The sequence below is a fragment of the Salmo salar genome, chromosome 03, assembly GCF_965601325.2.
Source record: "Salmo salar chromosome 03, fSalSal1, whole genome shotgun sequence".
NCBI classification, from domain to species: domain Eukaryota; kingdom Metazoa; phylum Chordata; class Actinopteri; order Salmoniformes; family Salmonidae; genus Salmo; species Salmo salar.
The window spans coordinates 59,884,993-59,900,671 of record NC_138293.1 but is presented as its reverse complement, the minus strand read 5'-3'; the positions used below and the strand labels follow the sequence as shown (position 1 = coordinate 59,900,671).

At 41.9% G+C, this 15,679-nt stretch overlaps 2 protein-coding genes and 1 long non-coding RNA gene across 13 annotated transcripts in view; 2 read left to right on the top strand and 1 right to left on the bottom strand.

Moving 5' to 3' along the window:
• hoxb3a (homeobox B3a) overlaps positions 1–9,320 on the top strand; it is a 41,996-nt gene extending 32,676 nt beyond the window's left edge. For 8 of the 11 annotated variants that reach the window (XM_014192395.3, XM_014192394.3, XM_014192398.3 and 5 more), the window contains 2 exons: positions 5,673–6,273; positions 7,059–9,320. In XM_014192395.3, the coding sequence (XP_014047870.1) occupies positions 5,781–6,273; positions 7,059–7,822 (1,257 nt within the window). In that variant the 5' untranslated portion in view covers positions 5,673–5,780 and the 3' untranslated portion in view covers positions 7,823–9,320. Of the gene's footprint in view, positions 1–2,145; positions 2,762–5,541; positions 6,274–7,058 lie in introns of those variants that run through there. The other 3 variants (XM_014192406.3, XM_014192407.3, NM_001139576.1) reach the window with 3 other exon arrangements.
• LOC106600838 (uncharacterized) lies at positions 86–2,127 on the bottom strand. Its single transcript, XR_001327905.3, has 2 exons — positions 558–2,127; positions 86–466 (listed from the first exon to the last, which is right to left on the bottom strand). It is a non-coding gene; the product is annotated as an uncharacterized LOC106600838 (long non-coding RNA).
• Positions 9,321–12,067: 2,747 nt separating the features above from the next.
• On the top strand, positions 12,068–14,878 carry LOC106600836 (homeobox protein Hox-B2a). The gene is made up of 2 exons (XM_014192545.3): positions 12,068–12,679; positions 13,618–14,878. Exons 1-2 carry the CDS (start codon positions 12,259–12,261, stop codon positions 14,025–14,027), a joined length of 831 nt encoding a protein of 276 aa, XP_014048020.2. The 5' UTR covers positions 12,068–12,258; the 3' UTR covers positions 14,028–14,878.
• Positions 14,879–15,679: the final 801 nt, after the last annotated feature.

The following is a 15,679-nucleotide window of genomic DNA, read 5'->3' as shown; positions in this document are numbered from 1 at the left end:
TGATTGAATGCAATCTCTTCAATTAATAGCTTCATTATCCCATTGAAATAATCTTTTTGAACATAAGAAAACATACTTTTACATATTTGAAAGTAAATATGTTTTTATTGGAATGAAGTATGCATACATCGCATACATTCAACAATGATGATTTGGTCTGCATATGACATTCACATAGTCGGTAAACATTTCCTATGCCAAGAGTGTTTATTCTAATATTCTCTAGTATGGCATGCATGTAGCCTGTGAGAATGGCTTGTGATATATTTTTGAGGCAGTGGAATATAAGTATGAGCTTTTAAAAAAATAAAATAATAAACATCTCTTTGCCTATGTGCATAAAGCACCACAGATGAATCAAAATCATTGTCAAAATGGTGGTGCATGTGGTGTGTGTGTGTGTGTGTCCTTGTGCTTGCTTGTGCTCTCTTCTTTCGATGATTCAATGAATGCCATAGTGTAATATCTGGAGAGAAAAAAAACATTATGGATGATGAAGGTATGGGCGTGTAGCATTATGTAGATTAGCCATGCAATAAAATCATAGGGTAACTCACATAGTCAAATAGGCACAGAGGTGGCAATGTCCTATTGTCCAAAATAGAAAACGAACACTTTCAATATATATAAATAGATAGGCTATGTCTTTCAATGTAAGGGGTCTGTCATATGAATACAGTAGACAATTGCTGAATACATTTTAAATGCAATATATTCACACTCAATGGCATATTCACCACACAATCACAAGCATTTACCCTTGAAAAAAAAAAAAATACACAACATTCAAAACACTTTCCCCCTAAAAAGCTTTCCTTCTCATTTAACAAAATAGGAAATCCCAACGAAATTTCTCATTGGAGTTTGTAGTCTCTTTATGTAATATGTTGGTTGCAATGTTCATTGCAGGAAAAAGGAAAACCTTGGCACCCCAAATCTGTCCATATATTCCACCGTTGAAATAGTATATCCATGACTCAGTCAACTCCAATATATCAGGAAGACGATGCATCTCTTGTCATCCTATGAAAATAACGAAAATACTCTTCCTCAATCTTCTAACAAGCACCGGCATGTTGTAATCCCAAAAATCATGTTGGTAAAGACTCTTCTCTTGCCATAACTAACAGAAAAAAAGAACTTGTCTTCTCCCGGTATGTACTTAGTCGTGAAAAAAAAACCAGTTGTAGATACAAAAGACTGGAGTGTTTGGGTTTTTAGTTAATTAGTAATATTTTAAGTGGGTTGCATTTGTCCATTTAGCAGTAGTTGCAAATCCAGAACAATGTCAGGCAGATAAAGTTGCAGACACCTACATTTTTGTCTCCTACCTTCTTCCTACACGGTTGGTGATCCTCTCTATTCAAGTTCCCACACGAAATGCATCTTTTTAAAGTAGCTGTTTACAGCTAGTCCTGTGTGGTAGAAGTCATAAATCTTACGTAGCCATAAACGAAGGGGGGTAGTGTCCTGAATAATAAAAAATAGAGAGAGAGGGAGGGAGGGAGAGATGGTGAGAGGTAGTGAAGAGAGAATATAAAACCTGTAAAACACCTTCGGCTTCGTGTTTTCGTGTTTTCATTTCTCCTCGTTTCCTTCTCAGTTTTTCTTCTTGTTGATTTACTTTTCTCTTCCCGTTGGGTGTTAAAGTCCTACATAGCCTACAGTAAAAACACAGGAAGTCCTTTCTTCTATTTTTTAACACGGACTCGCTATCGACGTTTTTCTAAGAAGTTTGTGTGGCACCGGCTTGTCCTAGCTGTTAAATACCACAGATTCTCTTCTTATTCCCCTTTTACTGATTTGTTTTTACACCCCTCCCTTGTTTTTCAAGTGCGCCTGTTGTCTGTTCCCTGAGCCCCCCACCAGCCTCCCTTTTTCATTTTGTCCATTTGTTATTACACTAGTTGTGTGTGTTGGGAGAGATGTGTTGAAACATTAACAATACAGGGAGAACTCGGTTTCTGCCTCGAGCCAAGCGGGAGCCGGCTGTGGAAACCCACTTCCTGGTAATTTAATATAGGCTACACCAGTGGAGGTAAAAAAACAGAGGCTCCTCTCATATACTTAACAATATTACCATGGCTTGACACCTAACCAGGAAACACGTGAATCATCAAAAAGTACTAGCGCTGTCTCTCCGCTTGTAGGCCCCTGTCCTGTCCAGCACGTCTGCAATTAGCATAATTTTTCACTGGTGACGTTGTTTGATGGGGATTAACAGCCGCGACTGGCGCTCCAAGTCAACCCCGCTATATCCGAATAGCTGCACCAAGGCCTTGTGTTGACAATACAATAACCCACCGAAAGAGCTACGAGGAGCGAGAATAACCACCGAGAGAAACACACGCATGGGGGGGAAATGCAATGGGGGAAATTTCGCGGCGAGCCCCGGCTCTGCTCGGATTATGATGTTAAGGTTTGCGCTGTGAGAGAAAGGGAAATCTGAGGCCATTGTTATCAGCGAGCAGGGCGTACCAGTCGACAGGGCAGCCAGGCACTTGCTGCCTGTCCATTCGCAGCCCCCCTAGCATTCCTCAGATCTTTCATGCCAGACCGTCTCCCCCCTTCCCAAGCCGAGGGGATCCGTGCAGGAGCGCCCGGATTCAGGCTCGGGGCAGCAGTCCTCGAGATACCGGCGGATTTACATTCGCTGCGAGTTTTTGAAGGGAAGCGGAGAGCTCTCGTTTTATTGATTGCATCGAGGCCGAATGTGAAAAATATATGATGCCTGCCCGTGCTTCCTTCGTCAGAGGCTAAGGTAAGCTGGTCTGAAATAGGCTATCAGTTTGTGAATGGCGGAGTGTGTCCCGGTGATTTATGACCATATGACTCCAATCGCGGTTCAAGAAGAGTTCACAATGCTTTAAGCTTCCTTCCACGCTCGTACCCCCCCCCCCCCCCCTTTTTCCCTTTAGAATCTCTCTCCAACAGATTCATTTTTCCCTCTTATATTTATTTACAAAGCAACGGGGAAATCATTGTTGGGCTATCTGTTTTCGTGGGCTTTGATGTTCAGACATGGGTACGCGTTTATTTTCAGCTCGTACCGAGGCATGGATCCTCATGTTATTGGAATGCCGTGCTAAACTAATCTCCATTTGTATTCTATCTGGCCATATTTCTAAATGTTTTGATAAGGTGTTTTTCGTTTGACATGCCATTCAGACGTCCAAGGCCTATTGTTTTTAATTGAACGAAGGCAAGGAGCGAATGAAGACGGCTCGACATGAGAGACCGTTGCACTACTCGTTTGTTGTTTTGATGCAATAATTGCCATTTCTCAATCTGTAAATGGGCTAACACATGTCTCAATATATAATGTCTTTATGTGTGTGTATTTCAGGCGCCATTTGTAATTTTATCCATGCTAAACTACAAATTGGACATCCAAACTGGTGTCCAGCTCGTCTCCGTGTTGTTGTTGACGTCCTTGTATGGGATCGCTTTTTATCCAGCCCCCATTCGCTCTGGACCCCATAATTGTATTAGAGCGAATCTATAGGAAAGTTAGTTATCGTGTTAGTGTTACAAGCAGGCCAGGACATTACGTGTTCCATTTAATGGCATTGCGATATGATTTAATATATATTATTCCTGTAGCCATTTCCCCCCCCCCCCCCCCCTTCTTTCTCTGTCTCTCCCTCGAACAATTCCTTAGAGAAAATAATTAGGATTCCAGCCGTCTACTGGAAAGATAAATGAGCGACATTTGTGACGTGGTGAGAGTTGGTGTCCTAAAGCTGTAGCCCAGGATCCCCTTCCTTCTCTCAGACATAGCACTGCTCTCATCTCATTTGACCTAATCCTTACCTCTTACACACATTTTTATTCAAATTGGAGAATGTCTCCATTTTCCATTTTGTTTTGTCGTTTTAGTGGGTAGGCCTATATTATTAAGATGAGCTATAAGTCTCACAACGGATATACCTAAAATAAGATTCATTATTTATTTATGAACACAAGCGTTGTATTTTCTTGGAATAGCATGTGTAAGAATGATCTTGTTTTTATGGATAATTGATTTTAGCCTTAACGTGTATAATCGTTATTCTTTGGATTATTCAGATTGTCTTTTTTATTTTTAGGCAATGGTATTGTTTTATTGTTGTCCATGGATTTTCTAGTGATTATATAATTTCAATTTCCGTCTACCATTTATGTAATTGTAGGCTATTGGGTTATTTATAGTAAATATTAATAGGCAATAACATTAAATATGTCAATATTATTATGCAAAAAGCCTAATAATAGAACCATTTCATTGATATAACTATATTCACTGTTTGACTTTGTTTATTTGGGTGAATTTGCCACCATAATACCAAGTGTAACCACAAACACAAAGCATGTGTTTTTGTTTTGACTTATATGTAAGTGAACCTGCTAGTTGGCTTTCCAACTGAAGGCTGCCTGCTACAACAACAAAAAAATATACTATTCCTCAAAGCTTCCGTGGTCTTTTCAAATCTATTTTCCAACGTTTTATCTCGGTTGTCAAGCGTCCAAACGAAATTAATCCCAGGTGCGTTAAGGTGCTTGGCAGGGGCCACGCACACTGCCCTCTTGGCCACCCCAGTAGTTAGCACATATAAGGTCTCGAGCTTTTTTTAGGGCTATAGTCCTCTTTGGCCGAGCGACCGTTATGAATCAAACTCGCCTGAAGCTTCCGGGACGCTATCTCATTCTCCTTCTATGGAGACGTGCAACAACGTTCACAACGGAGTCTCAAGTGCCGTTTTTTCTGGGTTTTAATGTTGCCCAAATACAATGTTGTGTAACCTGAGAAAACCTGGCAGGAAATGGAGCTAAGAGCGACATATGCACTGATTTCCCCCAACAACATGGCAAAGACCCCTTCCTAGCATTCTGAACAGGCTAGATAGCATTTTACAGACAGCATTTTTTTTTATTTTTATTTTTTAAACATCCCTAATTGTATATTGCTCGTTTTCATTCATTAAGACAAACGAGAATACAAGCCACTATATAGCCTAGCTTGTTTTTAACACCGAAATGCACCGTCTTTACGCAGGTCTTTATCTTTCAAATGTGCAAATAAATATGACTTTTCTATTACAACCATAACACAAGACATGTTAAGATAGTATTTTAATACAAACAACCTTGCGTATGAAAACGAACACATCGCTCTATCGCAATTCAAACGACTTTCAATGTATGAAAAAAGAATGATAACAAAAACACGTTTTATTATCGTAGAAATAACAAAGGCCAACGCTGAAACATTATTCAGAATGTTATAATGTGAAAATCCGGACAATATGCACAAGTAATGGGATATACCTACCCAAATAATGCAATCACCACATATTTGTGAGGTTATATTCGTTATTTATTCAAGGACAACATCTTGAAGACAATCGTGTCCGTGCTCCCAGGTGCGAGTGCAGAGTGACTGGGTGGATGTTGTTTGTTGTGTGTATGTGTGTGTGTGTGTGTGTGAGAAGGAGAAAGAGACAGAGAGAGAGAGTTGGGAGAGGGGGAGTGCTGCTCATAGTGAGATAGAGTAGGCCCAGTGCACTGTGGCCTGACATGGCATCTGCAAGCCGTGCTGTGGGAAAGCGCTATTCATGTCATGGCGCCTTTCAGCGGCAGAAGATGGATTTATTTTGCGCCTCTCTTATTATGTGCTTCTTATAACCTTTCAGGTCAGCTTCCAAGAGGCCTTTGGAAAGAGACCGTCACGTGACATCTGGTGCCAATGTTCTTCCAGAAGGTCGTCAGGACCCTGGTAGCCGGTAACTCCACTTTTGGAAATGCAGAAAACGACCTACTACGACAACTCGACGCTTTTCGGAGGTTACTCGTACCAAGGGGCCAACGGCTTTGGCTATGATGCTCCTCAACCGGCCTTCCAGTCCACGGCTCACCTCGAAGGCGACTACCAGAGGTCGGCCTGCTCGCTGCAGTCCCTCGGTGGCAACAGCGCTCCTCCCCAGCAGCATGCCAAGACGAAAGAGCTGAATGGCAGCTGCATGCGGCCCAGCCTGCCACCTGAACACCAACCACCACCCCAGGTGTCCCCTCCGGTCAACCCCGCCAACGCCACCAGCAGCAGTGCCACCGCCACCAGCAGCAGTGCCACCGCGCAGCAGCCGGGAGGCAGCGGTGGGGCCGCCAAATCAGCGCCCAAGACGTACACTCTGTCCAACAACCCCACCCTCAACAAGCAGATCTTCCCCTGGATGAAAGAGTCGAGGCAGAATACTAAGCAAAAAAACACCTCTCCAAGCGCAAGCTCAGCTAACGGTGTGTGCCCCCCCTCCCCAATGCCCGTCACCTTGTTCATGCCCCTTATATACACATTCAAAGCTGGATAGCTTGACTACAGCACAGTTACAATACATAATCATGGATTTGTATCTAATAACCTAACTTATTATTTCTATATTTAAAACCTGGGTTTTTTCCTAGTTTAGGTCGTTAGGAAAAGCCCTCTAGTCATAATCACATTCATTTGGTAAGTGAGACCTCTATTAATTGGACTCACAGAAAATAGAAGCAGTCATTCTCTTTATTGATGAGCATTTGACACAATTGCATTAGAACATGGCAGTGTTTGGCATACACTGTGTATCTTTTCATCAGACAGAGAGGATACGTTTGGAATCCCAATGTTCTTGTTTATTTGTAGATAAGAGGAATGCTTAATCTAAACTGTAGGTTGTCAAATATTATTGATATGAACATATTGACACACAAACACACACAGGCACCCATGCACGCACACACAAACACACACCAATTTATGTACATTCATTGAACCTCAGATATGTGTGACACAATTCAAGTGAAAACAGTTAACGTGCAGCTCCTTCAAATATAGTAGGCTACAGTTCTGGGCTTTGTCTATGATGCAATTTACGTACACGGTCAATGTAGGGTCTCCAATCTCTTAATAAATGACAAAGTTAGGAAGTGTTGACAACTAATATCTAGGGGATACGTTTTGTTTCCTGGCCTCTGCTTTATTAGGAAATGATGCATTCAATTTCCGTGTGTAGTAATTATGTTTTATTTCATTCCCACCCCAGCAGAGAGCAGCGGAGGTGAAAAAAGCCCCCCGGGTTCCGCAGCCTCCAAGAGAGCGCGCACCGCGTACACGAGCGCGCAGCTGGTGGAGCTAGAAAAGGAGTTCCATTTCAACCGTTACCTGTGTAGGCCTCGCCGCGTGGAAATGGCCAACTTGCTCAACCTCAGCGAGCGCCAGATCAAGATTTGGTTCCAGAACCGGCGTATGAAGTACAAAAAGGATCAGAAATGTAAAGGGCTGGGCTCGTCATCAGGGGGGCCCTCTCCCACCGGAAGCCCACCCCTACCCATGCAGTCCTCAGCTGGCTTCATGAACTCCATGCATTCAATGGCAGGCAACTACGATGCCCCCTCCCCGCCATCTTTTAACAAGTCCCATCAAAACGCATATGCCATGTCCTCAGCCTACCAAAACCCCATGAAAAACTGCCCCTCCCAACAGAAGTATGCCAACACAGCACCAGAATACGACCCGCACGGGCTACAGGGTAACAGTGGCAACTATGGGACTCCCAACATGCAGGGCAGCCCCGTGTATGTGGGAGGAAACTACGTGGAGTCGATGCCCACCTCTGGGCCGTCCATGTACGGCCTCAATCATCTACCACACCACCAGGCTGGGAACATGGACTACAACGGTGCCACGCAGATGTCAGCAAGCCAACACCACGGACCGTGCGACCCCCACCCGACATACACAGAGTTGGCAGCGCACCATCCTTCTCAGGGTAGAATCCAGGAAGCTCCCAAGTTAACTCATCTGTAGTAGCAGGTTTGGGGGAAAAAAACTAAATTACAACTACAAATAACTAACCCATGGGACGCTGCAATGGGGTTGAAAAAAAATATGATCCAGTGGTTTCTTGCCATGGCCAAAAAAGTATTGTCTGTTGTCTTTATCATTGTGCGTATTAGTAACATTCACTTGAATTGCGTTTTGATTAACGGTTTACTTCCTTGAATATGGAGCCCTCCCCTCGAAAACAAGTAATTAAATAGTAATAGTTGGGCTTAATGGACAGCTAACAAGGTGGGAGATGTATTACTGTCAGACCTTTTTGACTCGATGGAACACATGTTATGTCAACAAGGAATTATGCTTAGCCTGCTTCCCTGCAGTCAGCACAAATGGCTAAGCTTGACTGACGTCAATATGCATTCTTCAATTGGTGCAAGCAAACCACTGGATTGTTTTAGATTACTTCCCTTATTCATATTACCTCTCTTTGGAAATGTCTCACTAACCCACTGTCCAGTGACATTTTTTTTTACATGTCCTCGCCAAACATTGTGGCTTCAAGGGAAGAGCCCCTTCAGCATCACACAGATGCATAGTAGGCCTACACCCCCACTGGGTTTATGGTGTTTGGGTTCACATTGCTATGCTATGCTAGCTAACATCCACAAACACACACAGGAGGACATAAAATAGGTATTTGTTATGTTGTTATATCATCGTCACAGGGTAAAAAGGAGTTGAAAACTCTTGAAAACTATGATAGGCTCATTTCCCCCTCATCCCCTCTCTCTCTCCTCCCTCCCTCCCTCCCTACTCTCTCTCTTTTTTCTATCACTCCCTACTCTCGCTCTCCCTACTCTCTCTTTCAATCGATATGGTTCACTTACATTAGCCAAGACTAATGCGAAAGGCTCACATTTTCTCATGTCTTGACTTAACGTGGAAACAGGGTATATTTGAACAAAATGCATGTCCGGGAACCAAGCTGAAGTGTAGGTTTACACTATAGCTTTCTCGTCTGGGCATCATTGTTGCACTTAGAGTTTACATTTTGATGGTTAAGGAAAAAATACATCTTATTTCGGAAACGGAAGACCTCCAATCAGCGTCTTTCTCAATGTATGTTCAAGTGAACATTCATAAATATATATTTATTTGTTATAGCCAGTTTAAATACTTTCTTTTTGTATTATTTATCCCCCATGTATTTATATCAAGAAAAAAAATGTACTTTTTTTTAGTATTTACCTGTTATAAAGACGTTGTGTTCTTGTCATTGTAAGGAATTAATTTTAGTTATTGTATTTTAGAAATAAATAGTTTAATGTTACCCTTGTACATAAATAATGTCTTGACTTGTACAGGGGGCGCGAGGACGGAATCAGACCGTTCCTGCATAGTCGAGAATTAGACGAAATATAGCTAAACCCTTTTGGAGAACTTCCTTTGTCCTTTGTAGCTCCTTTTATTTCATTGTTAAGAGTTGTCTGTTGAACAATTCTTTAATAAAATGTTATGTTATTCAGTTCTATCTGGTCATTTCAAGTTTTCACCTAAGGCAAAACGAGGTCCATACTTTTAAAGTTGTTAAAAAACGCAGAGGTATTAATTCATGTGCACAAGACATGTGCACAAACTCTATTGCTTCCTCGCTGGCTCTATTCCCCTCTCTCTCTTTCAGCCACACACACACACACACACACACACACACACACACACACACACACACGCACGCGCGCGCAAGCACGCACACAGCTTCTTGGGAACATCTTTCCTTGTGGTATAGTGCAAGACCACTGAAAGAGCCCTCGGGTATGCGCTTGGGTTGGTCACGTGGTCCAAGGCAACACAATCTTTGCCAAAAAGCTAAATAGTTTAGTACATCATTTACACATAGATCGCCTCATATCCTGAATCCTATTTTAACGAGAGTAGGCCTACTGTATGAAGACAATCAAAGTATAGAAAATAACATTTATTTGAATAGAAATCAACATTTATTGGCAAATAAGCAAAGGAGCAGATCACAGATGTTGGAATATGCCTATACCGAAATCCAAGAAAATATAGTTTAATAGCTTGGATTGCTACCGAAAATACTCATTATCGTTGAAAATGCAATTAAGTTCCCTTTCAGATGCTGTTAAATATTGAAAGTCAGCCATCAAGACTAATACTCTTACTAAAACTAACTGCAACTGAGGAAGTTGATTAATATAGCAGTACTAACACAAATAACACTGACGGAATAGTAATAATAATAAGTAATAAAATACACGGTTTATGCTATGCTTCTACTTCAAAACACATTTGCCTTGTCTTAAAATGATCAAATCTACTTACACCTAATTGTAAATGTGTGAAAACACTAATCACCCAACATGAATAATAAAAAGACAACATATAGCCTAGCTAATAGTCTGTTAAACAGTAGTTAAAAAATGTTAATCGTTTATCGAATTGTTTGCTTAGCTGTAAAAAAAAAAAAAAATGTAAAAAGAGCACACTCCCACCACACTCCAAATATAAAAGAGCAGATTCCCAATAAATAAATATATAAGTAAACAAATAACGTTGCAAGTCCATGTTCTGTCAAGCGTAAAGATTTTTGTGGCACAAACAAACCACATGTCAAAACGCAGAGCTTCTCAAACACATAAAAAGTCCAAACAAATAGTCATTAAAAATGGGAATACAATTCCTGATGGTGAGAAATACTCCCCAGTTGTCCCAGTTTTTGCACAGTCAGCTCCAATATAAGCAAAGAGCTGACCTCCTTTCCATATTCGACAGCCTGCATGTATGGGAGAAACGCGGCCTACTCACTGCCTTGTATTTAGCTTTAAATGGGCCAAACACCCACGCACATTTCTCCCGTCGTTGTTTTTAAAAGTCAAACGGATTTGAATAGTGCACTGCAATCTTGGCCCTTTTCGTCTATTTTGAGATAATGCTGAAGCTTATTTCAGCAACAGGGTTTTATGCGCAATGGAAAACAATTATTAGGCCTGCGTTTGGGTTGTTAGACTACTTGCTTTTGCGTTAAAATCAATAGGCCTAGATTCTGGGGGATAGAAAGAGCGTTTCTTTGTTGCGATCTTGAAGGAAAGAGAAGAATTCTTGAGGCTGGTTGCTGTCAAGCGCTTTGCCTGGGAAAAGATTGATCACCGCAGTTCTTTTTTTTCACTAATTCTTCGTTTCCAAAAATATCCTAGCAGCTAGGCTACTATCCGTGTTAAACTTCTACAATATCCTTCAAATCAATACATGTAACCTAGCCCTATAGGCAATATACTACGTTCTTGCTTATCGATAACAACAAATTCGTAGTGTAAACACAGACCTCGTTTTCAGTTTTTAAGAAGCTAGGATTCCCAGTTGTACACGCGACCTCGCTGTGAACTTTAGTCAGTCGGCTCAGTAAACAAGCCGTCCATTTTTTACACTGTGAGAGAAAACTCCAAGCTAGCAGTCAGTGGAAGGCCTTGCTGTGCTGCATATTTTTAGGACCATTTCTTTCACTCACACACACACACACACACACACACACACACACACACACACACACACACACACACACACACACACACACACACACACACACACACACACACACACACACACACACACACACACACACACACACACACACACCATTTAGTAGCATATCTCTCTCCAAGGTGATAAAGAGCTAGGCTAGCAGTTATAGAAAGATAACATAATATAATTATACACTTACACACACCGACCTGGCTCTTCACTCTGTAGCTTCCCTTTATGAAAACAAAAATATAGCAGTCTACCATGCTAGGCTCTAGGAAACCGTTTTTCAGTATTTTGCCAAGCGAATCTCAGCCTCTTGTTGAGACATCTCCCATCTAGGTTGGGTGGAGTTATTTTTACCTTAAGTCTGCTCCTCCTGTCAAACTTTTAAGATTAATGGGCTTCTTTTGTATAAACACGCCGTTTGCCATATTGTAAATGTGCTCTTAACAACAACCAAATTTTACTGGATTACATCACCAGGGTCCAGGCAGAATCTCTGCATGCAAATCTCCATTGTTTGACATGAAGGCCCTCACATAACCTCCCACTCGAAACAGCGAGGTGAGACAGTTGGCAACCGAACACTTTTTTTTTTCTTCTCGAAAATAATACCCCCTGCTAACACAAACCAATATCTTATGGTATTTTTGAGCATTTGCTGAAAAATAATGCTTTCTTTAGCCACCAGGCCCCGGCTTTCCATTGGTTGAATCTTGTCATGTGACCAGGAATTGGCTGCAATTTCGCCCATAGTCTTCAGTTTAGTAGACCAAGGTCCCCATACGCTAGTAATATCACCAATATACACAATTATTAAAGCCCGCAAATACGGGATAGCGGGGAGCTAATATTCACGCGTTTTTGTTTTTATTTTGCTCGTTTTGATCTCGCCGTCCGCCTGTGGACCAGGACAAGCTATGAATTTTGAATTTGAGAGGGAGATTGGGTTCATAAACAGCCAGCCTTCCCTTGCAGAGTGCCTGACGTCTTTTCCCGCTGTCCTGGAGTCATTTCAAACTTCATCAATCAAGGACTCGACAGTAATTCCTCCTCCTTTCGAGCACACCATCCCCAGCCTGAGTCCCTGCACAAGCAGCCAGGCGCGACCGAGGAACCAAAAGCGAACCTCCAATGGCCTCCAGCTTCGGACGCCACAGCCGCAACAGGGCCCAGCCCCGCCGGCAAGCGCGGCTGGCCCGCTGGCACACGAGTTCCCCTGGATGAAAGAGAAGAAATCCTCGAAAAAGGGACCCAAATCTGGGAATGCCACGGTAGCCTCCTCTTCTCCCTCTCCGGCATCCTCCGGGTACGCCACTGCAGGACTTGAATCACCGACAGGTCGGTACATGATGTAAAAGACAAGGCTATACATTTGATGTGCCGTTTCTTTTCTTTTCCATTTTTTCTTTATTTGCATGGTTCCATTGCATGTTGGTCTATACTGCACCCCATAGAAACAGATATGAAAGCCTAATCTTTCTCATATTATTGTTGCAGGGCATTTTTCTCACGTTGATGTTAATAAAAGGACAAGAACCATGCATTTATTTCTGAAATATGAGTGGCATTCTGTTGTGTGTATGGAGGAGTCACAGAGACCTGCATTATGCTGCAGTGTTGCTTTGCATGAGCTATTTCCCGTCATAATCCTTATTATTACTAATCTATTACTAATCTATTACACAACTTTCGATTGTATTTCACTGTAACATATCCATATCTTGCATTGCGTGATTTGATGTCAGGCATATAAACATTGATATAGCCTACACATAATCGGCTATATGTTAGCTATATTGCAAAGTCTTTGTAATGCCTGTATGTGTCAGATATTCTATGCATAATGCGGATGTGTGTGTGTGTGTGTATTCTTGCTGATAAAGTTGCATTTCTCAAGATACAGATTGCAAATCTTGTCCTAGAATAACGATTTAATCGCAGTCAGTGTCTGTGCCGTCTTAATGATATATATTCATAACCATGTCTCGAGGTTTGGGGTAGCCATGTTGGATGTCAGTATATAACGTGGAGGCAATGGGACAAAACAAAATATGGGGCTTAGATGAATAACGCGTGTTCTCTGCAAACCTGATACACTGACATCAGAGAAGCACTGCAGTCATTTGAAAACAATGCACGTGTGGTAGGCCTATTGGGATTTTGATACGCCTCGTTCATTTTTATGGTTTTCAGTAGCTGCGTGCCAAATGTCTAGGCTCAACCCCATTAGCTTGCTATTTTGGACTTATTTATGTTCTATGTCTGGGCTCTTGCAGAGGCGCAGGGTGGACTGGACAGCGGAAGCGGATCCCGGAGGCTGAGGACTGCCTACACCAACACGCAGCTACTGGAGCTGGAGAAGGAGTTCCACTTCAACAAATATCTCTGTCGGCCCCGGCGAGTGGAGATAGCTGCCCTTCTGGATCTAACCGAGAGACAGGTCAAAGTGTGGTTCCAGAACCGGAGGATGAAGCACAAGCGGCAAACGACACACCACAGTGAAGGCCAAGAAGGCGACCCCGGTGGGTTCGAGCCCCTGGAAGGTGCCGATGCTTCCTCGCCTTACTCGAGCCAGCCACTGGAAGCCTCGGGCTCGGCTGCGTCCGAGGAGGAGACGTGTAACTCGGCAGCCTCCTACACGAACAGCAGTGACAATAACCAGCCCACGCCTGAGGGGGCCAGCTGAGCTGCCAGGAGCCCGCATCAGTCTCTGACACAACTGTGCGGTCGACCCCGTTCCCAACGCCCACTGCAGATAACCCCGCAACAATGGGCGACGGTGGCGCATCTGGCCCGGATCATTCTTTTTCAGAGCAGCAGGACGCCTCCTCCCTGCCCGATTTGAATTTCTTTTCTGCTGATTCCTGCCTCCAGATTTCTGACGCTTTATCGCCCAGCTTGCAGAGCTCGCTCGACAGCCCGGTAGATTTCTCCGAGGCGGACTTTGACTTATTTACGAGCACACTTTGTACAATAGATTTACAACATTTACAGTTCTAACAAGAATAGTACAGAACAATCGAATTAAGGAGAATGTCCCACCGTCTTACAATGGTATGAATGCTTCTCGGCAACAGTCCTGAAACACATTTATGAAAAAGATTCTTGGGTTTATTTTGAAGATAACATAGAACCTGAGATAGCAAAGGAGCTATTATGTCCTTCCCTGGCATTATAATTTTGGTTTAATCCATCAAAATCACATACGGATTTCCCCTTGTTCAAATGTCAGGTATTTATTGCCTTCTTGTTTTCTGACAGTATTAATTGGCAGTTACAGTAATAGACTACACTGTCTCCTTAATGTTTCAAAACTGTTCAGTGCAGCTCAATCTTTGAATTCTCAGGAAATGTAGGCCTATCAGATATATAAGCCTAAAGGATAGTTGAACTGCGTTTAGAAATTCTCTCGAGACGGGCGTTGATCCTGTTGATGAGGTTTAGAACTAGTTTATTTATTGAGATTCTTTAATAGTAAATTTCAAATTATTTATTGTACATTATTTTCATAGTTGAAATAAAAACAAACTTTTATAATGTGGCCTAAGTGTTTTTGATTATGTAGTTACAAGTAAATGGAAAGTGCAATTATTTTTGATAGATGATAATTGAAACAATTATTTCAGATAAGAAACATATAGAAATATTGCAAATAGAGATTGTTTGAGATGTATTGGTTTATCAAATATCTGTCACTGGTCTTGGCAAATGCATAATTTGCTATTGCACAGTTGATATGTTCAAAATGCAGCAAGTTATAATAATTCTAATAATATTAATAATAATAAGTAATATTATTATTGTCGTTAATATTATTTCCACACAATTATGTTGTGATGGTTTCATCTATTATATGGCAACACATGAAATCTCCAAAGCTTGTATAGCTCGTTGGTTTCAGATTTTGGGGTATTAAAGAAACAAAAACGAATCATTTGCTATTTTAAATATTATTGAAATGTTTTAATTATTATCTTCCAATAAGATATTGCTGGTGCAAATGCATTATTGTGAATTAATTCTGTGCAAATATAAACACAACACATATAATACAACTGTTTTGGTAAAGACGTTAGCCAAGATAAATCCTCATAATCATAGCTGATACAGAACACAATGTGTTGGCCAAGTTATTGTTTTTGTCTAGCCTAGCCTGGTGGGAATTTGTGGTGCATGGTAGGCTAGCCGACCTAGCTTAGCTTACTTTAGCTAGCATTGTAGCATGATGGAATGACTGAGCTAACGGCGCTCATGGCTGCTGTCATGCTGATGCAAAATGGCGCTGAGAACACAATGGGCGATATGAACAATAATGCGGCAGCCATTATAGGACATTTG

Excerpts from the sequence above, each read along its gene's own strand:
- LOC106600836 (XM_014192545.3), top strand. The coding sequence starts at position 12,259 with ATGAATTTTGAATTTGAGAGGGAGATTGGGTTCATAAACAGCCAGCCT. Across the intron at positions 12,680-13,617 it reads AGGACTTGAATCACCGACAG|AGGCGCAGGGTGGACTGGAC; the intron begins GTCGGTACATGA and ends GGGCTCTTGCAG.